Source organism: Vespula vulgaris, chromosome 11 (genome assembly GCF_905475345.1).
Source record: "Vespula vulgaris chromosome 11, iyVesVulg1.1, whole genome shotgun sequence".
Taxonomy (NCBI): Eukaryota; Metazoa; Arthropoda; class Insecta; order Hymenoptera; family Vespidae; genus Vespula; species Vespula vulgaris.
In genome coordinates, this window is record NC_066596.1 from 4372111 (window position 1) to 4398753 (window position 26643).

Sequence of the window (26643 nt, forward strand, 5' to 3'; positions counted from 1 at the left end):
GGATGATTAACTCACGACGTGAAAATTCGAACCGAAGGCAGCTTAATGAATAGCACGCACCATGTACGCAAGAAGCGTGAGAGATTAGACAGGAGTCAAAGGGAAACTCTCAAATCAGGAAGATTCGGCGTCTTGAGAACAACCCTACTAATCTAAGCAACCTAGCACCTAGACTTAATTCGATCTAATCTCGGCGTAAAGTGAACTAATATAGAGAACACTTTGCTCTAATCTATACATCCATTAGCAGTTTCTACCGAAGAAATATGATATTAGAATAATAATCGTATTGTTATAAACACTTATCAGATCGTAAAAATTAACTAACTTGAACTATAACGTGTCAAAAGGATACGAATCTGAATTGTTGGGTTAGGCTTATAATCCCTGTGCGTTTATGAGGAAGTTGATAAAAAATGGAGAAATTCGATGATCGACAGAAAAGTCCGAGGACGCGTTTGTGATGATCAAAGGGAGCCTTGAAAAAGTACGCGGCGTCTCTCCTTCTACCTTCATCTCCCTTCCTCTTATTACTGTTGGCTCGCCATCTGTTTTTCATTGAGTCGCACGAGCGGGCACTCTCGGCGTTGATACGCTCTCTCTTTCTCTCTCTCTCTTTCTCGCATATCGGCGAATTCTTCGTGGTTTTCGCGTACACGTAGCGTGGATCGCATATCTCGTGGCAAGCAAAGATCCGAAACCCGTTGAGAATGTCTCCTCATTAATAAGACCGATTCCCTCGTCGCGACTCGTCGCTCGCTCTCGTTCTCGCTTCCAAGCTGCGTGAATCGCGCGACGGATACTGCTCTCCTGTCTCTCTCTTTCTCTCTTTCTCTCTTCATATCTTGTTCTCCTTCTCTCTTGCTCTTTACTTCGAAGGCGACCGGTCCGTGCCGTCCAAACTCTCGAAGAATTCGCGGATCGTGCATAGTTTCATCAATTTCGCGCGTCTCGCAGTCAGGGCGCACAGTTATTTCATTGACGAGTTTTGCAAACGCGAGTTCTCTTTGCATCGGGCGACTTGGCACGAGGCTTTGCCCCTCCGACGATTAAAGCTTCTCGTCTTCATGTCCGCGAAGAATGTACGCGGTGCAACGATTCCTTCGCGAATTTTACTTTCTCCGATTTATACCTGACCACCTATTATCTCTTTGGGCCTTCTGTTTTTTATGGAAATGAATTTTATAGATAGGAATTCGATTATATCAATTACATTACATCGATATTATCAATTACATTTTATTTAAGATATTTTTTGTCGTGTATGTTTGTGGGATTAAATTGTGTATACAATTAAACTGCTAAGCAGGTTTAAATACCATATTTGAGGCCTTGATCCAGATCTATATATATTATCCCTAGATAATACTTGAAATCGATAAAAGTTTGAGAAGTCTACAAGTATTTAAAAATATCTTCAATTTGAAATATCCTTTTTATGAAAATAAAATTTTGCTGATATTCTAGGATATGATTAGGGTACATTAGCGGCCTGGAGTTTTTTACGTAAACTCCTCGAAAGTTGAAGTAGTAGAGAGGCAAAGTTTATGAGAAGGAAGGAGGAGAGGAGGGCTGAGCTAATTTTTAAACAAAGCCCTAATTTCCGCAACTTCATAATATCAAGGCGTACTCGTTATTACTCGTCCAGGATAATAAATGATTATTACGTTGGAGGGTGGCGTCGAAGACGAAGCGAAGAAAGGAGGAAGAGGAGAAGATGGTATGGGATGGATGGAATCCTTTGATGTCTTCTCGCTCGACTTGCCTTCAGCCGAGCGACAAATTCTTCGATATTCAGGCGATGAAAAGCCTCTCTGCTGATGGGGGGCTAACTTGCGAACGCAAAGATTGCGGTAAAAACGTTTAGAGTGTTTCTTAGAGTAAAGATCCTCCTTCCTTCTCTTAAAGAAGGATTCACTTTGTCTTTCATTCAATTTAAGATGCGAATATAACCTATTCTTAATAATGGATCAACGGAACAAAAATAAAATTCATCTTTAACGTATGTTTGCATAATTTTCGATTTGCAGGCTGATTAAATTTTGTGCAATAAGAATTTCATTACGTGAAATGATACAAAAAATAAATGAGAGATAGGAAAGAGCTTAAAGAGGATTAGCACTATCATCGCTTATTTATTTTATTGTTGGAACATGAAGAAAAAACGTTTTCCGCCTTGATGATTACGTATGAAGGATAATGGAAGTCGTAAACCTTTTTTATGTTAGTCCTTCTCGTGCTGCTACCACGATCTTCAATGCCAGAACGAGAACGATTAAAATAAAGAGTTGTAGATTATTTGCACGTCGATTTGCCTCGATGCTTCTTTTCCTTATTCATTGTCTTCTTACTCTCGACCGATCATCATCGTTGCACATTCGTCGACGGTAATACAATAAGTAGCTGCACTTGGCGTGGTCTTCCACCCCTTTTTGACTTCTTTACGAGCATTTGAAAACAGAAAAAGATGGAGACGTATGGCCAATCGTAAGTTGAATCTCTCAACGCTTATGTAAAAGCCGCAGTACATTGATAACTTACGCCGATTCGCGTTACGCACGGATTTTCTCGAGTCGCTGGACTCATTGCTGTTGAAATAGGTTTTTCATTGTATCCCATGTTTGTAGGAATTTTTTATTTAACTATACGGATTTATGAGCGTTTAAAAGCATGCACGAAGTACAGCGTATCAAATGTATTTAAGATTTATGTGGTCACGCAGGCGTGAATAACATACCAACACAGTTGTTCCTCGATTTTCAAATAATTACTTGGAAACGTACGTGAAGATATTAAGTTGTTCTTTATCGAGAAGTTCAGAATCGTTGGAAACATGTCAAAGAAAAAGAAAAAGTGGGGGAAGAATATCACCATCAGTCAAGAGCAAATCGTGCAGTACTTCCGGCATCGTGCTGTTTTCAATCTCGTGAACTTCTCCTTTCTGGCTGCCTTATGCTTCTCCTCGCGGAAATAATTTCATCAAAAAGTCCGACTCGAGTCGAGCGTGGAGGAAAGAGCGTAGAGCCGCCATGTTCGTTCTCGCATACAAGATAGGAGTCGAGCGGAGCTGAGCGGGGCAAAGTCTAGCTGGCGTAATTGTGACTCGTAATTGCTGCCCCTTTGTTTCATCAATTACACGTCTAGACGCCAGAAATGGATGCGGAAAAGAGGGACTGGTGGGTGGAGCAAGAGAAAAAACAGAAAGAGAGAAACGCGACATGAAAGAAATGCGAAAGGGCAGAAACGATGTTGGCTAAGAATTTGTTTGAAATGATCTTCGACGCTGCCGCCGACGCCACATTGTCTTTTACCGAGTATATTGTCTTTTTATTGTTCTGTATTCGTATTACTATTGTATTACTACTGTATTGTTACATGAGGATAAACTAAAGATAGCAAATAAAAATATTTTGCCTTCCGTAATCATCAACTTCTACACTTCACAGCGAGAATACCTATATCTTATTTTTTTAAATCGTTGTCATTCAATAAACGATCTTATTTTTATTCTGGTTTACTATTTCTAGACTTTTTTGAATCTCTTTGAAACTTGCCGACTCTTATCAGATAGATAAGATACAGTGTTACTTCTGAGTAACAAGTAGTAAAACATGCCGCGAAGTTGTTAGTAGCTTAATAATTAAAAACAATTTATCTATTAAAATGTTTAAAGTAATAGACTATATAGAAAGTTGAGTTGTGGCAAAATATGAGCTTTTTAAGAAAAAAAAAAGTTCGCTGCGGACAGGATTCGAACCTGTGCGGGTAGAACCCAATGGATTTCAAGTCCATCTCCTTAACCGCTCGGACACCGCAGCTGTTTTTTGCTTTTGACTTAGTATCTTAATAAGGTTACAATTCTATTTTTAGTACTTTTGTCATTAGCATAGAAACGTGATTTAACGATTTTCGTATACTTTCCCCGAGTCTTTACAAATTCGCACTTACCATTCTTGTATGAAACAAGTCAAATGCATATGTGTGCAGTCTTCGACGGGTTAATTATCGATTAATTAGCGAACTCTAGTCTCGAGTCTCTTTCTCTCGGTGGCGCGAAGGTACGACTACTTGGATAAGAATTTCAATTAGCCAGGGAAACGGTTCGAACTAAGACAATTACACCAAGAGTTCACAAATAGGGTCGCACTTCCGGATCTTAACGAATGAACTGCGAATTAATTAGAAATCCTTTTCTTTTCTTTCTTCGTTTGGCTCTTTCTATTATGCTATCTTGGCCTTTCTATGTGTCAAGATCGAGTTGGTTATATATGCGGCCGCATTAACGATAATTGAGTCATCGTTCAGTTCTTTAATTACGATCATTAAAAAGAGCAATGTCAGCTTTCATACACGAAGTTTACCTTTAAAAGAGCCTCTTCTGCCGTCAATAAATCGAATGACCTCAGTAGAAAGAAAGAGAAAGAAAAACAAAAGATAAGTCCGATCGATTGGCACGTCGCGACTCCCTGTGTTAATTAAAGTGTTAATTAACAAAGAACGTCTAGCGACATTGGAGCTTTCAGAAGCGTTTGACATGAACGTCGGCATTAATAAGGCGAAAGTGAACGCTTTATGCGCTCCTCGTCGTTTTCCACTTGATTAATAACCCGATTACTACTTGCGATCGGTAAGCGAAGAAAAAAAATGATTGGTCGCTATGACACCGGATAATTAAATGTTTTCATGTTTTGAGTTATGCGCCGTCGGTTCCGTAAATTCCATCAATTTATCGACCCGTGAGGATCGCTACAAAAATTGTACGTTCAGAAGGAGCTCGTTAATTGCCACTTTATGTCGAGTAAAACGAACGTGTTTTGTCGTCGTTATTCTTTAATTCGATATCCTAATTGCAATTGCATGCATACATGCGCGACAATACATCTTAACATCTTTGACGCGAAAAAGACAGTAGCTAACGAAGATGGATAAAGTCTGTGGACCTCTATATCGGAAAATAAGAAAACTATCGGGAGATCTTAGATTTTATCTCGATACGTTGATTTGCATATCTCCAAGTAGCAAATGTCCATCCTGATGGTGCCCTTCGTAAAAAAGTGTGCTGCCTCAATCCATTGTTTCCCGAAGCATCGTAGAATCGAGAAGACAAGATCCCACCGCGAGAACGTTCCCTCCGGAGGGAATAAACGAAAGGAATGCAACAACTTTTCGCGGATCATTTTTCACTCTCATAATCGTCCGCCTCCATCTCGGGCGCTCGTGACATTGCGCCAGCTGACAGTGACGAATCGACAGTCTCCGAGTGGAGCTTTGAGTCATTGGCTGCTGCCAGTGTTGTCTCCGTTCTTCTCGTCTCTCGACCAACTGAACCATGCTCGCAACTTAAGACTCTCTTCTCTACAACGAATATTTTTATTTTTAAATAATCCTTGCGTTCATTCCGAACATTTCCTCTTCGAATGTAACATTGCTCAGGATAGTTTATTGGTTTTGAACGATCTTTTCCATTTAACCTCTATCAGTTGTAATAACTGCTTTAATATATTACTATAATATATTATTGTTTGAATAAGGAATTACGATATCGTTAAGAATAATACAAACGATTTTGGAAGAAGTCGGAGTCCGCAGGTGCCGAGGATCAGTTCCATCGTCGGGTCTCGTCCAGGTGAATTTTCTGATTTCACGATCCGCTGTCCGCACTCGGAAGGAAGGAATATTTATTATTACTCAAGGTGCAGAACGAGTATGGAACGCGAAAGCGACTCGACTCGTTTTAAGTGACAGGTGAAGGGCCGCGCTTTTTACTAGCCTATGCGACTTCCCGAGTTCCCATTTAAGTGCATAATCGACGAAGTATGGCCGACTGGTCGTAATCGCATTAATTTCCTTTCTCTGGTAATTACGAATCTTGATTATTGTAGTAACTTTCGATCCGTTGTAATTAATGATAAAAATACAAAAAAGATTAAAAACGTTATATGCGAGTAAAGAAATATACGAATAATTTAGAAACAGGTATACGCATATTGTACAAACATACGTATATACTGTACAAACATACTGTACAAACATACGTATGTAGTGTACAGACATACGGTCGTATTTTTTTATTATGTTATGTAATTCCTTTATGTTTAGATTAGCCTGTCATAAAACACGCTATAACTTCAAAATATATTGCGCTGAATTAGGCGAGCGTATACTCAGTTCTTTCAATTAGTTCTTTCAATCATTCATCGCAAATTCGTTTGTAATATGAGGGAAAAAGATGGATCGGGCGATTCAACGGTAGGAGCTTTTTGTAAACGATCACATCGGCAGGTGGAATGCACCTGACTCGGTCGAACGGGCAGGTTCAAAGGTTAAGTAGAAAATGTCGTAGAAAGAGGCATACCAAGCTGGATACGTTTTTTTTAAAGAGTGGAAGCTTGCATCTCGAAGCTACCGACAACGATAAAGCTCTCGGCAACGCGATGGCGGCGGAAGCTAAACGCATATTAAAGACGCTCGTAAAATTATAGACATTCCTTGGTATCTCTCCTCACTAATATGGCAAGGCGTCTCAGAGTCTTCGATGTTTCGCTATCCTCTTGTCTTCCTTCTTCCTTTGACGAGCAAAACGTTTAGATTCTACCTATAAACGTATAGGTATTATATGTGTGTACTAGTATCAGAGACAACAGGCATGGTGGGTGTAATTTATATTAACGATGGCAGACTCGGCTCACCGATGTCGGACTGTTCCTTTGAAGATCCGTAATACCCGTTGTCGCGGAAACGTGGTGAGAATACTCTCATCATTTGGACGATTGTGAAACCAACGGCGAATGGTTTACCGCCGTACCAGCTCTCCTCCTGGTGGATCGACGGACGGATGGAAAGGTAGCCGCGATCTCGAATGCAATGCTATTCGCCTCCGGTACCACCGACACATTAGAATTGAATTGAATAAGGTTTTCCTTCGAGAGAGCCAGTTTCCATCGAGACGCGTAACTTCTCTCCGAGCGCTCTACGCTACTCTACGCTCGTCAAAGAGGCGCCTCTCTCTCTCTCTCTCTCTCTCTCTCTCTCTCTCTCTATTTCTCTTTTTTATCCTGCTTCCTTTTTTTACAGTCCTATTTCCGTCCCCATGAGCGCAGCATTTCGAAAATCGAAGAATCATTTGTTGAATTTAGCTGCGTAGTTGATTTTCTTTCGGTGTCTCGGTAAGACTAGGATTGAAAGTAACTTAAAAACGTGTAATTTGTTAACTATTGCGTCAAATGACTTTGAGTAGTAAAAATTCGTTGAAGGATGAATAGCAAATGAGACGATCATATGTTCCATACTATAATTTTCTTTTCATAACTATTTTATACTTTGGGAAAAATATAAGTGTAGATTTTCGGAAGACATGCGACGCCAATGGGAATCTATCCTCGAGCGTCTCCTCCTCCTCTTCAAGAGCTCTCGGTTCTCGTTCGATCCTTCAGCTCGAGATTGTATCGACGCTCGTGATTTGTGTCCGCGAAAATTAATCGCCGCTCGTCACATGCATTGACGAGGTGAAACAGCCTCGAATGCTTCTCAGAATCGCGGAAGCCACGCGACGAAGCTGAGCAAAGATGCGTGGCTTCCACTGAACTGGTTTATTGTTATTTACGATCGCCAAGCGGACGCCATTAATCGCTAAAGTAGCAAAGCGTCTTCCGTGCAAACCGATCTTTACTATTTCGTATTCCTCGAGGACCATCCTTCGAACGAAACAACGATCGGTATAGACTTGACAATGAGTAAATAATCGCGACGAAGACGAGACAGTATGCTATCTTCATTCACATTCCTCTTAATACTTTTAAAATTTTCAAGAAGAACGATCGATCGATCTTCTTTGCCCTTAAATTTGTTAACGTTAGATGGATTATTGACATCAAGTTTTAAATTCAAAATATATAATATTTTCCGAATGAGCTTAGAAAACCTATTTCACTTTTTAAGGATATATCGGAAAGATTTAATTTTACCAGGGTCATACCACGAACAAGGAAGAAAAATGACACGTCATTCCTTGAAGACGCAAAGTCGCGCGACAAGAGTAGGATTGTCACGGCATTGTTGGGATGTGCGACAATTATCGGTACGACAAAGCCATATCTCACGCACGGTCGACTATGTCGTCTTCTCTCGATCGCGTGCGCTCTCTCTCGCGCGCGCGAACGATTCTCTCTGTGTCGAGAGCAAGCAAGGTGTGCTGCAACGTTGCATTCCTTGGCGCTGTTCCGTTTTTAGTCTAGGAGCGCCATTCTTTGCGACACGCGCTAAAAGGGCTACTGCTGCTGTTGTCGTTGCTGCTACTCTTCGTACGGGCTTTGTTTTCTCTCAATCGCATTCCATTCGATCAACCGACGCCATTTTATGGATTTTATCTATCTATTTCTCCGAATATATTTCTGAAACGTTTATCATACTTTGTTAAATTGTTGATAAAATGATCATTGAGCTAACCGTTTTATTTATTTTTTATTTTACGATGGTTATTATACAGAGGATTCAATCAATGATTAACTCTATTGCAGACATGCGTCAAACATTTCATAATCTCGGTCATTTGTTTTTGCTTTGTCTGAACTCCTCTCGACCTCTCGTTCTTCTCTGTTCAAGCTGGAAAACGATCTTTTCAGAACTTCCCGTAATAAGGAGACCTCGCTGCATTCAAAAGGAACGGACATGTCCTCGATAGCTGTTGCAACGAGGGCAACGCGATACTGTTAACCACGAAAAAAAAACTTATCGAGTCTAGCACACTCGTGCGTTGTGGAAAGGTCTTCGAGTTATGCGAGAAAAGTCAAGTTGATGTCGCTTGACAGTAGCCTCGCGATCGGTCGACCGATCAATATTTATCGAATCGCGACCTCCGTCTAAGAAAGAGAAAAAGAGAGGGAAAAGAGAGGATTGCGGTTTTAGATCTAACCTCGGTTTCTTCGTAATGAATCATAAGTTCTTCATTCACTCGAGGAAAAAATTTCCGTGCTACGGTGTCGCGCATTGCATTTCATTTTGATTTTTAATCCCATGATCGACCTGAATTTTACAGTATCGCGAATCTTGCAAAAAAAAAAAACTTTAAATCCGCAATCGTGAAAGTTTCAACCATCTATTAAAAAAGTTTTATGGCTAAATTCCAATAGAAAGTACGAAGTGATAAAGCGTTAAAAGAATGATTCGCGATGAAATCACTAATCGGCCGAAGATCAGAGCTATTATCAGACAAAGACGATAAAGCCGTCGATCGGAGTCAAGAGGTCGAGCGTAAAAAATTGCGATAACGATGGACCGCCGCGATCTTCGCAGAAAATCACGCGTGTCGACCTGTTCAGACCGATGGTAGACATTCGTGGAATTCTTAGAGTGGTTCGAGTGCTATTTGATGCAATGAAATGTCAAGTAAGAATGCATATATCGCGCACCGCTCATAAGGAAACGAAGCGTTTCGCGTGATTGCTCTATGTTTTAATTATTACCTACTTTCGCGATTTGCTTAACGAAAAATGCCCAAAATATCAAAGGATATTCGATGTTAAACGACAAGACATTACGCTCGAAGAGGAGATTTTCGGGAGATTCTAATTAGCAGGCCAATGGTATGCAATTAGCCAAGAAACGAAAATGAACTTTCGAAGAGTAAAAATTAGATTAAAAGATCGATTAAACGTTTGAGACGAATGAAAATGGTTCCAGATGCTATTACTTCTTTTTCTCGATACGAACTAGAAAGTCTAAACTGGGTCAAGGATCTTTAAAAAAATTGTTCATTCCAGAATTTTTGGATCAGTCAGGTAATAAAATTGATCTTTTCAAAGGATCTTTTATATTTTCTTTCTATCATTTGAAATATAATAAACGCAAATTTATTTTCATAATTTTTGCTAAACACGTATAAAAGTGCTAATATTCTATGGCATCATATTATTGAACAACCCTATTAGAAGAAATCCGACAGAAAGTCATCGAAACGACAGGTGGTCCAGGAGAGGACAAGAAGAAGAGAGGGAAAGAAACAGGCTTCCGATAAAGTGCATTAAGTTATGCATGTCGGTCTGTGCTCGGTCTCGCGGTACCGGCATTACAACGACGAACGTAAAGCGAGAGTTTTTATTGGACAACTATTGCCGAGCGCGAACTTTCAATAAGCGTCGGAGGGAAGGTACATAGTAATAAGTTCGTAATGGTCTCGACCGGTAGCTCCGACAAGGATAACCTTTACTACGGGCTCTGCGGTAGGTAGCTCAAGTTATTGGTGACCGTATCGGATCAGGTCTGATAACGGACACTAAAGACGCTCTCTCGACCCGCTATCTCGACGGTCCCGTGCCGGCTTTTTAGTCAGCCTTTAGCCTCGTCTCTTCTCTTTCTCTTTATCTTGGTGTCCTCTGAGAGAAACTTCGAAGAATCAACTTACTAGTCCCTTTCCAGGGATGACCGACTTCGAAGAGACAATATCGAACAAGGTAAGAGGAGATTTTCTGGCGAATCCACAGACTACAACTCCCACGAAGTCAGCTCATTAACACACCTCTCAACATTTAACAGGTAAAATCTTCGTGGTAGCTAATTATCGGCATTTCTAAAATAATAATTGTTGTAAACTTCAATAACGACGAATATATTAATATTCTGTAATCTTGCATTCGTCGATTAGCTTATTAAAATCGAATTTTGTGCGGTTGGACGTTAAAGCTGTTCGAGAGAAAAGAGAATAGGTAGGAAGTTCAAAAGTTTTTGAAAGAAATGAACATTTTCAATGATAAGAAAGACTAAATAATGCATTAACTTGTTGGTCACTTAGGCGTATTCTACGGTTCCGTAACAAGGAGATAATCTTAGTCCAACGTGCTCTCGGATACGTTTATACATTTATATAACGAGTCGGCGATATTACTCAAAAGCTCTCCCTCTCTTTTCCTCTGTTTCTCTACTCGCCGCGTGAGTTTACACGAAACGAATGCCAACCTGTTCCATCTTTTTTCTCTCCCTTTTCTTTTTACCGATGCGTATCGTTATCGGCGGGCGGTGCACCGTTTAGTCATCTGTTGACGCGCGCTAGCGCTTAAACGCTCCTATAAAATAAAGCCTATATCCATACGTTTGTAAAGGAGTAGTTAATACCGGCGCGAGAAGGTTCATTAATCGCTTCCACTTTTAGGAGAAAATACCTGGGAGTCTATCGATAGCATCTAACCGTCTGCTATAATCTACACGAGCTTGAAATTCCTCACTGAATTATTTTTGATGTCTCTTATAATTTTTATCAACGTGCACAATGATAGAAGAACATGAAGTTTTTCCATTTGATCGCAACGTACTGATTTTCAAAAGGTGTTTCAATTTTTCCTCGTCTATGCATTCGTTAAGGTTTAATTACGTTCATGAAATAAAATGTAAATATGAGATCTATAGATAACGAAATATGAAATTTTAATAATAAGAATATGTCAGACACAGATTCTGAGAAGATCCTTGAAAGATCCTAAAGTTCCAAGAGACGGAGATGCACTTTGGTGAAGAGAGGAGGAGTGGGAATTGAAAGGGGTGGAGACGATCTCGTTGTAATTTGTCGAACGGATGGGGGAATCGTTCCATCGTCCACCTGGCGGGTTTGCTAATGAACTAAACTTAACTAAAGGGAACTCGTTCAGCGGTACCTTATCGATAGTCGTAATCCAAGGCTTCGAGAGTGCGAGAGCGAGAGGACGCGGACTTCTCTCATCTTCGTGGAAGATAGGAGAATCGTGTCGACGAATGGTCGTGTCCAGCAAACAAATTGCGAGATACCCCGTGGCTGTATGGTAGCTTGTTACCGTCTCCCTACGTTTCTATACCCTCTCCACCACTGTCCTCTTCTCCCTCTTTTTCTCCTCCTCTTCTTCTTCTTTTCTCTGTTCGTCCTTTCTTTCTTTGGTCTTTCGAATCTTTTTCCTCCCTTTCGGGCTACTGTTCCACGAAGAAGGACACGAAAGACGGAGACAGTGAGATCGAGAGTGGATTGACGAAGATCTCCCTCTTACAGGTTTGACTTAAATTGATGTGGGAATCGAAGGAGAGATCTCGCGAAGCTGCCGATCTCCTTTCGAATCGATGTGAGCTGTCCGCTTTTACACCATCAACACCGATTGCCTGTGACGAATGTAATCGTTCGAATTTCATTCCTTCAGATAACATTGCTTTTTGGCACTATTCTCAAATCGTAAACTTACTAACAATCCTTTTTCTTTATTTTTCATTTTATCGCTGGTTGCACGGTAATTGGTGGAAGTGCAAATTCGATTTTCGCAATCGAATCGGTGGGACAATCGTAAATTCAAATCCTCGCCGAGGCATCAAGTATTTTAATGGGCTGGAACGGGAAGAGTGGGACCCCGATACAGAGATTCAGAGATCTATAAGACAAAAGGGAAAGAAATAAAGACGCGGGCTTTGCCTCTCGCGAAGTGACTCGACAGAGGCGCGGAGACGGCAGTGGTGGTGGCGGTGGTAGGATCGAGTGGGGTTGGAAGTGGGGTGGGCTAAGGTCGAGTGGAAGAGGCGCTCGTGCTTTGGAATGCTTTGAAAGGCCGCGAGCAGCTTTCTCCGTCTCTCTCTCTCTTTCTCTCTCTTTCTCCTTCTCATTCCCCCTTGCTCACAGTACACCTCCTTCTCCTTCTTAGCCGTGGAGGACGTGGACCGTTTCGAAGGAAGCCAGTGCGCCTTGAAGAAGTAAGAGAGAAAGAAAGATGAAAAGAGAGAAAAAGAAAGATAGGGAAACGGGAGGTTGTTGGAAGCAGGCTTGCTTCGATTAATTACCACATTGTCGTCCAAGCAACACTAGATGTTCCACCGGTGGTAATCTATGGAGGGCTCGCTGATCCTCGATTTTATCTCTTTTATACTTTTATCCTCGTAAATGATGAGTCTTCTTTAGCCCCATGCAATCCAATGTAATTGAATCGGGATTCTCAAACGATATTGAATCTGCACGTGGGTACACTCCGTCATCTCGTACACATAATTCGCTGTTAAAGCGTTATCGTCGAAGATATTTGAAACATTAGTTTTTCTCCATTGGTAATAATTTTTCAATAGTAACCTCGCAAGCGGATCTCGTTCTCTTTTTTTATTACTTCTTCGACCAGACCAGTTTCTACGAAAGATTCCGCGAATGGCGGATAAAGAGAAGATGAGGAAGCGACGAGGAGGATGTCATTGAGTTGGAGGACGCGAATGATCGAGTGTACTTTCCGTGAAATCGCCAGGAAAGCGCTCGTCACTCGACGTTCTCTTTACGAAACTTTCTCTCCATTTCTCTCTCTCCCTCTCTCCCTTTCTCTCTCTCTCTCTCTCTCTCTCTCTCTATCTCTGCACTTTGAAAATCGTGGCGGTGATGTACTACCACGTGGAATGCAGAGTCCGGCTTTATTAGAGTAGATAATGATAACATCTCGCCGTCGTCGTCGTCGTCGTCGTCTTCGTCTTCGTCTCCGTTGAGCTTTCGAGCAGCACATTCGTGCACCCCCGCTCATCCCCGTGTGTGCAGCGCGAGCATACATCACCGTCAGCTTATTTCCGTGCGCTTCTACCGCCACTGATGTATGGACGTAATTGGTTAGGCGGGGTACGTGGTCGGCTCGATATATACGCCGAAAGGCTCCCTGTCAACCAGCGACGAACGAAGGGAATCAAGGCGTCGCGACGACTGCTTGGGAGGAACCTTCTTGTTCTCCTCCAAAGTCTATCGCCATTTAGAAACGTCCATTCTATAAGTTGGATGATTCCGATTCGGAAATAGCTTGGCTCGATAGGCGATTTGTTGATAAAACGAATGGGACTTTTTTAGAGAAGACTAAGATCGTAACGTGATAATGGACGAGCTCCTTGGATCGGGTGTTTTATTAGAGTCCAGTGTTAGCATAGATGAAGAAGATAACGCTGGAAGAAGCGATGAAGCTCGCTGTTTGTCTTATAAAAGGGTCGGATAAATGGGGTGGAGAAATAAAGAAAATAACGCATTCTTGTGGTCTCATTAGGAGACTTTTATTTAGAAATATGACGTGATACGGTTTTATACGAAAGGTTGTTAAAAATTCTAGCGCAATTGACGATTTGCCAACATTGAATATACGACGTGAATTTAAACGACATGAGTATATGAGATGTGCTATAAGTGCATTTCACTTATTGGTATACCGTTTTAAGCTGACCAGACAAGATCGATAAATCATAGAAGCCCATCGTCCCGTCGCAAAGACTTCTCAGATTTATAGGCGGTAGCTCTTCGAAACAACAATAGCTACTGGGAATGTATACGGGCCGGGATGCGTGCGTTGGAAACGCTCCCGTAAATGCGCGTCTTTTATCATCGTGTTGCGCGCGTCGTGCAGGTATGCAAGTGGCACGTACTAGCACTGCGGTTCCTCGGGTCATTACGATCGTGTTCGGAACGATCTCCAGGATCGATGTAATGGCGAAACACCTTGAACGAGATACCCTCGCGTAGGATATAACGAATATCATGTGAATCCTCGACTTGACTTCCCCATTAGTCCTCGCCACAATAGTGTTCTTATGCTGCTTACTTGCAGAGACTCGCTAAGAGCGAGTCTCTCGCTATGTTAATCGACGATAAACGAAGTGGCCAAAGGACCTTTCGACGATTCGTTGTCGGTCGAATAGTTGGCCGACTCTCTCTCTCTCTCTCTCTCTCTCTCTCTCTCTCCTTCTCTCTGTCTCTCTCACTCTCTCAATTGCGTACGTGTAGGATTGTCGTCAAAAAAATTCGAGCAGAATACCCTGACCTGCCGTGGCATTTGCATCGCTAGGATCTAATGAATAGTGAGCATTACGTCCTATTTGGTCTCATTGCCAGCGGCCGTGACGATGCCGGTACGCATAGCATAGCTCTCGCGTTATTTGCAGTCCAAGCAAGAAGGGTGGGAGACGCAATGGACGCCGACGGCCGGCGTCGCTATGTGCTCAATGGATCCCACTTCACTCCCTCTTTGACTTGTCCTCTGGCATCGGAGGACTCTTAAACGAATCTATTAAAACTATCCCGAGAACTCGGAATTAACGTCTGATTCATATTCTGCTCATTGTCAGCGTTGAATCTTCAAGTATGACGTGTTGCGTCAATGTATTACAATCTGTTCAGGGTTGCAATAACAAGCCAATAACAAATATGTCGACATAGTTATTGGACTCGTCTCAAGTAGTCAGGTTTAGTACTTTGTCGTTGATTCGATAAGAGGTTCAGAATAAGAAGGCGAGTCACAGTATGGCCTATTACTCAACTAATGTGCCAATCTTTTATAATGCTCGCGCCAGTAATGTCTCTCATCTTTATTTTTACAGTTGAACGTACACCAAAGGTCTCTGGAAGCGGCGGGTTTAGAACTTTGTGGTGGTGGAGGTAGTGTACCGCAAGGTCAACCAAGTAGCGCGGGTTCGGTGGGATCAGCACCGAGTCCGGCATCACCTCGACCAACTCCTCAACCTCGACCACCTCTCGCGACTACTACATCTCAGCCTTCGCGAACCCTCGACGATGACAGATCGACCGACGGTATGTTTTACATAATAATTGCGGTCATTGAAATAGGAATGATTTCGGTATAAGCAGAGATTGATTATGATTCAATTGACTTTTAGTAGGGGCTGCTACAGCGGCAGAGGATTCGGACGATGGTGAGAGTAGGGCGCAGTATGTTAGCGCAAACTGCGTTGTCTTCACTCATTACAGAGGGGATGCCGCATCTGAGGTTGAGGAACATTTCCAACGGGCACTGGCTCATGACAAGCCCAAAGGTATGTTTCTAAATCTTGTTTCAAATTTGTTAACTTGTATGAGTAACGATAGGTAACAATATAGATATAAAAAGAATGATTAGTTTTGGGTTAGTTATCGTGTTATTTTTTGGTACATATAAACTTGTACCATATTATGGTTTCACTAGGTCTACATTAATGTTTATAAAAAATTAACTGGATACTACACAGTAATAGTAACAAATGCTCATCAAAAATGAACCAAAGTACTAAAGAAAAGCTTTTTGGAATACATGAAAAAGAGGCTGCTAACGTTCAATCTCGTCTTGCATCCACGACAGCATCGTCTTTTGGAAGGAAGCGCGAAGCCCTGGTAATAAAGTACACCATTAGCTTGCGACAACGCTAACAAGGCCCGTAACAATCGTACCGTCGTTGTCGGTACTCGAAGACTTAAAACCTGGCTCTGTGGTAACGCAGGGGTAGGGGGTTCGAAGTTGGAGAAGATCGTGGAACATCGCGGCGGGGATCGCGGGATTGTCGTCGAGGCGGAAGAGGAGGAAGAAAAAAGAAAAAGAAGAAAAAGAATAAGAAGAAACTGGAGGTGGGGTAGAGGATGGTAGAGGATTTGGCAAGCGCGAACGACGTTAGCGGTCCGTCTATATCGGTGTCGTTTAAGGCCGCATTTATCCCGCACTCGGTGCTCAGGATCAGTTCACTAGCCTGCTTAGAATTCAAGACAACACGACCTAATTGTTATGTGCCTTGCGCACCTCCGCTTCTGTACCTCCACTGTCTCTCTCTCTCTTTCTCTCTATCTTTCTCCTTGCTGTCTTTCTTCTCCTCTCGCTGTCTTTATCACTCTTTCTTTCTCTCTCTTTCTCTTTCTCTCTTTCAGCTTCTCTCCACGACCACGGGAGTGTAGCAAAGGTAAATTAAGAGCTTCCACTGGCGGGCCTTAAGATGCACGACGCAAACCGTGCTCTCCTCGAGGGTAAGGAGAGAAGGAGAGAGGGAGATAGGCGGATAGATAGACAGAGAGAAAGAGAGAGAAAGAGAGAGAAAGAGAGAGAGAGAGAGAGTAAGCGGGAGAGAAAGCCGGAGACAGTTTTAGCCGCGGTATGCCGGCTAACGTACGTAAAAGGTCTGAACGCTGCCTGAACAGTGGAGAGCTTCTCTCGTGTTTATCGAGGAAACAGAAGAGACGAAGGGATTTCGTATAGAGATCGGGCATCCTTTCCTCGTTGACCCTCGAAGCCACGATTTATCGATCGACCTTTTGCTAAAAGAGAAGGTGGATAAACGTTTCGATTCGAACCAAGTGCAATACTTTGATCTTATTAAGTTTAGATTATTCCAGATGTCTGATTAATGTATATGCATCTTGTTTTTACAGATTTTTATTAGCAATTTCGGGAATTATTTTTTATCCTATGTAAAGGATGACAACATATTAAAATCTCAGATTTTTCTTCAAATCTTTCATAAATTTCCATGAATTAATGTAGATTCAGTAGAATGCCGTAACTCTTTTTTGAATAAAGAATTCACTCGTTACAAACTAATCGCAGTGTAAGCGTTTTTAATTAGGCCATCTTTGTCTTTTTCTCCTCAATCTTTTTCCTTTTTTTTTTGTCGATCAGACATTCGTTTCTCAAGGTACTTTCGGTGCGGTTTTATTCAGTTAGGTAAACGACCACGGTAGCAGTAATGATGTAAATTAACTATGCCAGCCAATGATACGGAGTAAAGTATAAAAATGGTTGAGTGATACGGTGAGGCGATAAAACCTCTTGCTCGTACGCCCACCGATGAACGACAAACTTCATCTAAAATCTAAGGAATCTCTTCGATATCGAAGCAATGTGCGATCTAGTGCTCTCACGGAATTGAGCATGCTGTAACGAGTATCGAGAATTTCATTGATATGGAATCGAGATCATATATAGTAAACTATCTCAACGTTTGTAGGGTTCCCGTTAACAGAATCTTTGTATTAAAGTGTGTATTTTTAGGAAAGATAATCTTGATGAAACGCAGTTCTGTAAAATGCAATTTTTTTATTTGATCAAATGAACGTAATTAATCTAGAATTGTATAGTCTTTCCCTTTCTCTCTCTCTCTCTCTCTCTCTCTCTCTCTCTCTCTCTCTCCATATATATATATATATATATATATATATATATATACACATATATACACACATATATGTGTCTAAAACAAGTACGACCGATGAAACTTAGATTATAGGAGATAGTGTAGAACAATGATAGATGCAAGGCGAATTACTTGCTTGAAGGGAAAAGGTCGAGTGAACTGGGCGTATTCAAAAGGGCAATATCGCCGAGTCCGAGAAATTGAGCGCGTCGTTCCAGTCGGTGGCGTCAAATTAACGCCCCGTATCCCATCGTGAAGCGTAACAGAAACGCAATTACTTGACACGAAGTGCCTTCAAAGCGACGGACGAGAGGTGCAAGGCGGATACATCCGAGTCAAGCCCCGTCGTCTCTTCTCCTCCACCTCCAACTCCTATTCCTTATTCTCTTTCTCTTCTTGGTATATACATATATGCCGACTCTGAATCGGAATAACAAGCTGTCCAGTCGCAGCGGCACATCAATCTGCTCTCCGTTACGTTTTGACGAATCGCGACTCGCCGAACGTCTTTATATGAGCTATCTCGTGGACCCACGCCAGATCTCATCTCGAACCAGATCACTCCTCGTTAATTCTTTGCACATGAACTGTTAAAAAGGGCTCCGTGTCTTCTTCATAGTTGTCAGTCTGATTAGATTCAAATTGAGTAGGGTGATCAAGCCAATTTGCGAATATTAGCAGGGATCAGTTAGCTCTCGTCATTTAAGGTTAAAAATATGCAAAAAAAAGTAACATGAAGAATCAATGTAGCATGAAAAATTAAAAATCAACATTTAAAATGTATAATATCAAGATAATCAATGCTACTCATCGATAAATATGTATATTAAGATGCGTTGTAGGCACCGACGATTATGATTTTGTATAAACATTGAAAGGACTATCTCAATTAGTAGCTTATGCAATCTTCTCCGAACAGAAGAGATTCACACGCGGAATCCGTGCCGATAAAGGAACGCCGATTCGAAAACATTTTATCCTTTTACGTGCTTTACCACGCTTATTGGCACATCTGACTCTGACAGGGGCCGAAGAGCAGCCCGTTCCATCCGCATATCGGTCCTGGGAAAGAAAGAAAGAGAGAGGGAATCCCTCCGTCCCCTTCGCGGCATCGGCAGAGAAGAAAGGCAAGCGCGGACGCTCGACACTCTGTTTCTTTAATTGCGTTAATAAATAAAGGACATTCTCCGTTGGTACCGACGATCGCCGTGAATCTAAAGGAGGAGAAAGAAAAGGGATGGCCGTGGTGGATCTCATGGAGGACGGTGGGGATATATAAAAGCAATCTATCTTCAATTTATTCGATATTGGACGCTTCGTAGAACTCTCAGTAAACTATTTAACTCGTGTCAACTTCAGTAGACACTTATTTCGTTTTATAATAAGTCGTTGGCTCGACCAATCGATGACCGGTTGCACTGGACATGGCTTGGAAAAGTATATTTTATCCTCTTTTCTATTCTTCTCTTTTTGACTAACCTTCGACGACATTCCATGCGTGGGAAACAATGCGGTCCATAGCTTCTTTATGCGGCGAAAGTGTTGGTCGAGTTATGAGGACGAAATCGATACACTGGCCAATCCAAAAGATTTCTTTTTGATCGGTCATCAAGTTCATGATGTTCACATTGTTAAACGACCATGATTCGACGCTTTTTAACAAGTTCGAGAACTACGAATCTTCCTCGATTCTCAGAAGTACTAGCGCCAGTCACACAGTATCCCGCTGACTCGCTCATGTCACTGATGATGATCGACGATGCCAAAGTATTTATCGGAGACTTTATGGGATTGGAAATAGTAAATAGAGACGATGACTTATGTCGGTGGATCCAAGTGAGTTAAATTGGAATGGCACGAGTGTGGAATCAGAAAAATAAATCGTCTTTCGCGATCGATCTTGTCGGTCCAACCTTCGACCACACTTTTGGATTGGTCGCGTCTGAGATTGGAAGGAAGAAAGAAGATAAAGAAAAGAACAAAAAAAAAAGAATTAAAAAAGAATCTTGTGAGCAAACCATAGTGGAACCGCGGGAGAATACACGGGACAAGCTTCTGGCTTCGAAGTGGGTGCTTGTAAAACAACCGCGCGGTACCCTTCTGTCGCACGGTTCGATCCCGTGGGAGTCCGACTACCACTCGTTTATAAACTCTAAAACCTTCCAAAATTAAACGTTCGTGGGAAAACGTAGAAATATTTTAATAAACACTTTCTTTTATTCTTTATAACCTCTATACTACACAAGTGTGACGAACACTAACATCTTTCAGTAGAGATATTGTGAAGATCGAGAATACAGGACATAATGGCGATTATCAAGTCAATATTTGACGATATTGACGGGAATCTTTCTGTTGATTTCTGTTACAGAAAATATCTCCCCCATGTCGATGAGGAACTTCCCACCATCCTTTTGGAACAGTCAGCATCCCAGCGATGTTTACGAGTATCCAACGGATCCATGGCACGCGCATTATGCTCCGTACCAGCATAGGTGAGCTCTACAGCTCATTAAAACTCATAATTTTGACACGCTTCTCGACCATCCTCACTTAACCTACCGCAAAACTGTGTTCACGAGTTCAAGGACCCAATGTATAGAAATCTCGTAGCAACAAAAGTAAATCTTGATAAAGAAATAAAGAATCATAAAAGCAAGGATCTCGGTGTATAATCCGAGGCGAGTTAAATGAGTAGAAAAAGAAAAAAGAGTCAAAGGACGAAGTGGACGTGAAAAATACAGAAAACCGTCGGGAGCAGCAGGTACCAGGGGGAAGATCTTTAGCACTGATGCTGCGCGGACCGTCGTATAAATTACCAGTCTGTCACCGTGCTTGAGAAGAGGCCACGGTATCGAGAATTCTTCCCTTCTCCTTCATTCTTTCTTTTTTTTACCTTTCTCTTGTGTTTTCATCCTTCTTCTCCTTCCTCTCCCCTCTCAACCTTACCACTCGCTACTCAGTTCTTCTCTTCCTCTATCCATCTTCTTTACCTTGGCCTTAATCGAAATCTCTTCCCGGTTCCAGAGCGGTGCACGAGTATCATCAGCATAACATGGCCGCTGCAGCGAGTTACAGCGGGTTACTTTTGGGTAGTGCGAGAGGACATCACACGTCGCACCACGCGGCTCACCACGCGGCACACCACGTGCACGCAGCGGCCTCATATAAGGACTGGACGTCGGCAACGCCCTCTCAGTCGCTTGTTGACGTGTCCTCGGCGCCGCCTTACCCTCATGGTCCTTATGCCTCCCTTTCCGGTGAGTATTATCGAACCCCTATAACCCGCAGTAAACAAATCGGATAATACAGGAAAAATTATGCGAATATATGAGGCGAAACAGAAATTTTAATTTAAATCGTCACAATAATCTGATCGAAATTAGAATGATAAGGAATCGTGGGTTTACTTATGCAAAAAACGTGCATCACTTCTGCTTCTCCTTTCTACACTCCCTGAATGATTCGACTTTTTGCAAGAAGAAAGGGATTCCAGGTCGTAGAGTAGCCCCAACTTCTTATTTATATGAAAATCCTCGTTGAAGCGGTCGATCAAAGTTGCAAAAGGAAGCCGAGATTGTTGGTCGGCTTTCTTCGAGTAGAATGGCGTCCAGGTAGAGCAAGAAAGGCCGAGCGGTCCCTCAGATGCTCGCAATTAATAAGAGCTTAATGGGGGACCAAGTCGGTCGATATAGTGCGTGCTCTCTCTCTCTCTCTCTTCTTCCTCTCTATCTCTCCCTTTCTCTCTTTCTCTTTCTCTCTCTCTCTCTCTTTCCCTCTTCTTCTCGGTTTTTCTTTTCTTTCCCTCTCTCTCTTTCTGTCTTTCTCCCACGCCGAAATCGCAAGGAGGATAGCAAAAAGACCCGACCGGACCGTAAAACATTTTGCTTCGCTCGAAGCGAGGTGCTCGGGACACGTTCTAGCAAAAAGGCGATCCGTTCTGCTACAGATTATATAAGACGAGGAAACTCGAGCTCTTACGACCGCTTCGACGCTCTTCGAGAGAGGATACACGCGGTGCTCTTGGTCGTCTTTGCGATTACATCTTCCGATCCCTTGCTTTTCTTCAACGGGATGGTGTCTTGCGATATGCGATTTAACTTTCTCTCGACGACTATATCCTCTCTTTAGATATTTCTTTTTAATCAGATAACAAAGAAACTGATAGGTTCTTTTACAAATGTTCGATAAAAAATAATGATCGTTCTAAGTTGTAGTTGACATTTTGATTGATAAAAAGTCATCATTTTTTTTCTTCAATTTCAAATGGTTTTGATGCATCATATATGAATTTATTTCCTACATTTTCAATTTTTGATGAAGTTAGAGAATACTATTACTAATCATTGATATCACTGTGCAAGAATTTCAAGACACGTTTGAACTAACTCGAAACTCCTTATGGTCACTTACTATAAACGATTGCTTGGAGAGAGCGGAAGAGAGAGAGAGAGGAAAGTACGTAAATAAGTTAAAGAATTTCAATCGTTTTACGAAGCTCGTGAAATCCAGAAAAACCGCTTCGCTGGGCAGTGTATCTCTTCATTTCATAAATGACATAAAAATGTCCAGATAACCAGTTTCACAGAACTTGATTCTTGCTTTCTTTCGATCCATCAATGCGTGTGAACGAAAGCTGTATAAAAGCAGTGCTATACCAAAAATGGTTTTTAATGTATGCGTTTATTGCTATTGAAGTGGAATAAGTAATAAATTAAAGTTAGACTGAGAACAGGCAAGTAAGAGAAATAAGGAGGGAAGAACGTTGGTCTCACTCCGACGCGTTAAATAAGCCGTAGCGTGGATGAAGGCTCGCACAATTTGCTTGCATGTTTGTATGTAAATGTACTGTACGATTCGTGGTTGCATTGCGGGGTGCAGCTGTAACATGCCGTGAAAACACCACGCCCATCGTGATTGCGGAGACCACTCCCATCTGTCTGCACGCTGGCATTCGAAATACACGCCTTCCGTTTCGTTCTTTTAGTCTCCCTTTTTCGAATTTATTCCTATTTTCGGATAAATTTTTTTGCATCCTCTAATGTCAGGTTTCACAACTTGAAATTTTCTTTTCGTCATGAAAAGCATCTTTTAAGTATTTTTGCGATCGATAGAATTTGTAATACGTTTAACCGGGTCTCGTAAATAATAATGCCAAAATCATGTTTATAGATAAGGATAGAAGTAGAAAGAGAACAAAGTTAAAAGATTTTGCTACGATAAGGTTTAGTGAGGTGGAGACTTCAAAATCGATAGAAGTTCTCGGCTCTCTACTATCATTCCTCCAGATGTCACTGATTTAACTCGTGGCAGCCATTTCTTCAACCCTCTCTTAAGAGTGTTTATCCGATACTTTTGATTTTTTACCCTAAACATTACCTATTGTACCTAACATATGACTATTGAATAGCAGCTTATTGTAATATGAGAAAATTCATTGATTTTGAGTGTACAGATAATACATCGATGATAGATTGGTCGCAATTCGATTGTTTTGTTGAAGTATGTATTCTACTTTGAAAAGAAAGAAAAAGAGAGAACGAGTTGAGACTTAGGGCCAATTTAGGAGACGGTTAGCTTTTACACACGTGCCTGGCTTTTACGGTGTAGATTGAGAGTTGGTTCAAGCGGCCGGACCGACCAAACGAGTTTTCAAGAATTTGCTTAGCGGAATGCCGACAACGTTCACTATTCGAACATTTCGAACTGGCGTGTGCTACTGTAAGAGACCTCTCTCTAACTCATTCTCTGTGCTCCCTCCTTCCAAGTAATCCCAAACTCGACTTCTCTTCTCGAAATTAATGAATAAATAAGTACGGACTTGTTGGCAGGACGAATCGTTGCGCGAGCAACGAAATTGCTGACCAATTCCGCGATCTTACGCGATCTCGATTCGTCGCGAGTTTCCCAGTAATGTTCGAATTAATTAGAGACTCATGTGATTCCAGGTAATTTATGTAAAAGATGCTTCCATCGTTCTCGTTTATTCATGAATTTTTCATATTCCGCGAAAATCACGATTCTTTAATTAATTATTTTTTTTATTTTATACTGTAAATTTATCGTCTAATGAATAATAATTCCAGCATTGATTTACAAAAATTCAAAGCACCCTCTGACTTTGTTCAAAATAGGACAAGTTATTCAATTTCCAAATGTGTTTAAATATTTTGGCGACTCTCTGTATGTATATAGATAGATAACAAAGTTGGCTCGAAGAGAAAACGAAGACAAAAAAACTTCTGAAGCAATCGAGTTTAATCGATCGTTTATATGAGGAGCGAGACGATTTTAATCGGCGCTCGATCGACGCGATAGTCTTGCTCGTTAACGAGTCTTGGTCGACGAATGACAGGAGACGGAAACCAACGGAGGGTTAACAGGGAGTTGCCGTCTTTAAATTTAAGTGTCGACCATTACGAGATCTCGCGATGGTGTCTTCTCGATTAGGTTGCGTATATACACGATCTGTGTGCGTTTCACTATCTTTCTCTCTCTCTCTTCTCTTCTCTCGTGATAATTATATAATTGCGTAAAATTAACTCGAACGGAATAAATTGGCCGGCGTTTAAGCGCTATTAAGAGAAATAAATCGCAATTACCGACTGACGTTTGTGAAGAGTCAGAGAGAACGCCGACTCTCTTCTCATCTTGGTCGTCGCACTATCCCCACTCCACCCTCACCACCCATCCTGAGTTTCTCCCTACTTCCCAACGATTGTCGATTCGTCCTCTTCATCGGAGGACAAATTCGATTGGACGTAGATGAATAATTTATCATTTCGCGTGTTTGTACCGAGGCGGTGCGACGCGGCGGCGGAAAATGTTCGAACAAATTTTATTCTTATTTCAACACATGAAAAAATTGCAGCTGATATTTTCATAATATTTTCAAATTATCAATTATTTTAAAAATTTAGTTCGATTCAGGTAATAATAGAGTCCATTTTGCTATATAATGTATCTTTTAGTCAACCTTATAGATCGTTTTAAATCACGAATTTTCACGATATCAAACAAAGTAGTTCGAAAGACCGGAACTCAGTTTTGGAAAGGTATTGCTTCCAAGCACGAAAGCGGTACGAAGCGGTCACGGCGCCGTGTCGGTACGAGTCTCTAAATCAAAGCTGAATTTTATCCTTCTCCTTCCCTTGCTCCTTCTCCTTCTCCTTTCCCTTTTCGCTTCTCTCTCTCTCTCTCTCTCTCTCTCTCTCTCTCTCTTGTCCTCCGAGACACCGCCCCTTCGAGATTCCAAGATAGGACTAACCGTGTACGATATACGAAATACCCGGGCGAAAAAGCGGGCAAGACTTCTTCTCGAAGTCGCATTGCTTTTCGTTGCGACAGTTTCGTGCGACGAGCTCGCCACTCGATGTCCTTCCAGGAGGATCGGAAAAAGTGCCGATTCTCTTTTCTCCGACGAACGAAAAGGTGTCGGCGAACGAGCCTCCCTTCGACGCTTTTTCCTTGCCTGCCTACCTCTTTCGAATCCCTACTCGCTTGCAGAATGGAACCTCACACGTGCAGCTTTTAAAATAGTTAGATTTACATTTTACTTAAAAGCAAGTTAAGTCTTCTATTGGATGACTCTTAATTCGAGAATATTAAGCTATCCGTAAAGTGCTTATCGAATGAACAAATTGTTCAAACGAAAGTTCCATTCAAAGGAATCGTCATTTTTTCTTTTCTTCAAATATGATTTATTTCAAACAAATATCTTTATTGCGATGAAGAAATATGATATAGGTATGGAATAGATACTATTTCCGTAAACATCTCAAAGAATTATTATAAACTAGTGATTTCTCTAAAATTCCGTTCTTTAAAGGAATCTTTCTGCGAAAGCAGACCGATCGATAATCACACTCGATCAGAGTCGATGATCCCAACTAGTCGTCGAAGGCGCGGGAGATTTTACGGGAACTATTCAGTCGACGGGCGCAGCTTTACTCCGAAGGCTTTCTGGCACGCGCCTCGAAAATGGCGTCGCACACTGACGTCACGTAATCCACAGCTCACATATACCCGTGGTGGCCAGCAAAAGAGGTAGAGGAGAGAACGTAAAAGAGAGACACCGTCGCAGCACTCGGCTGCCGGGAGTCAGCACGGGGATGGCCAGTGAGTCTCGATTGGTCAGTCTACCGAATGGAGGGAGTGGTCGACTCACTGGCTATATCGATCTCTCGAACTCTGCTCTCCTCTCCTTCGATGCGAGACAGGCCGGCGAACCGAGAGCTTTGCCAGATCGGCGAACGCCTTTTGTTTCTTTCCTTCCTTATTGTTCTTTTCCTCCTCTTTTTCTAGTCTGCTTCTAAAGCCGCAATACACGAAAAATAACATTTAATCAAATTTTCAAACTTCTGATATTTCATTTCCAACGTTTACGTTTCCAATATTCACATCGGCAGCGATCACAACAAGTTCTAAATAGTTTGATTCAATGATCACGTCATCAAATGTGACATTTCTAATGATATGGTATAAAATAATTTGTTTCTTATAGTTATATCATTTTATAGAGTGACACTTGATACTTCTTTGAGAGAGAACTTATTTATTAGATGTGTATTACGAGCATGTTACAGCGAGTTAGCCATATTTAGACGATCCCACTCAGCATCCTGTTATGGAAAGGGTTCATCTAACATTCCACGAGAGCATTGGAATGTTTCGGTTCTCCTACGGGTTCCTATTGCATTCGCGAATACGCACACATGGCGTTTCGTTTTCATTCGTATCCCTTCGCAA

The 26643-nt window shown here is 41.7% G+C and overlaps 1 protein-coding gene and 1 non-coding gene across 6 annotated transcripts in view; one reads left to right on the forward strand and one right to left on the reverse strand.

Moving 5' to 3' along the window:
* Window positions 1-26643, forward strand: part of LOC127067702 (protein vestigial-like) — a 56110-nt gene that overhangs the window by 23290 nt on the left and 6177 nt on the right. For 3 of the 5 annotated variants that reach the window (XR_007782712.1, XR_007782711.1, XM_051002956.1), the window contains exons 2-5: window positions 15325-15535; window positions 15622-15777; window positions 20267-20390; window positions 20923-21155. Coding sequence is in view for 3 of the 5 variants with exons in the window: in XM_051002956.1 (XP_050858913.1) it covers window positions 15325-15535; window positions 15622-15777; window positions 20267-20390; window positions 20923-21155 (724 nt within the window). In the remaining 2 variants the exon portion in view is untranslated. Of the gene's footprint in view, window positions 1-11041; window positions 11787-15324; window positions 15536-15621; window positions 15778-20266; window positions 20391-20922; window positions 21156-26643 lie in introns of those variants that run through there. The other 2 variants (XM_051002958.1, XM_051002957.1) reach the window with 2 other exon arrangements.
* Trnas-uga (transfer RNA serine (anticodon UGA)) lies at window positions 3737-3818 on the reverse strand. The gene has a single exon. It is a non-coding gene; the product is annotated as a tRNA-Ser (tRNA).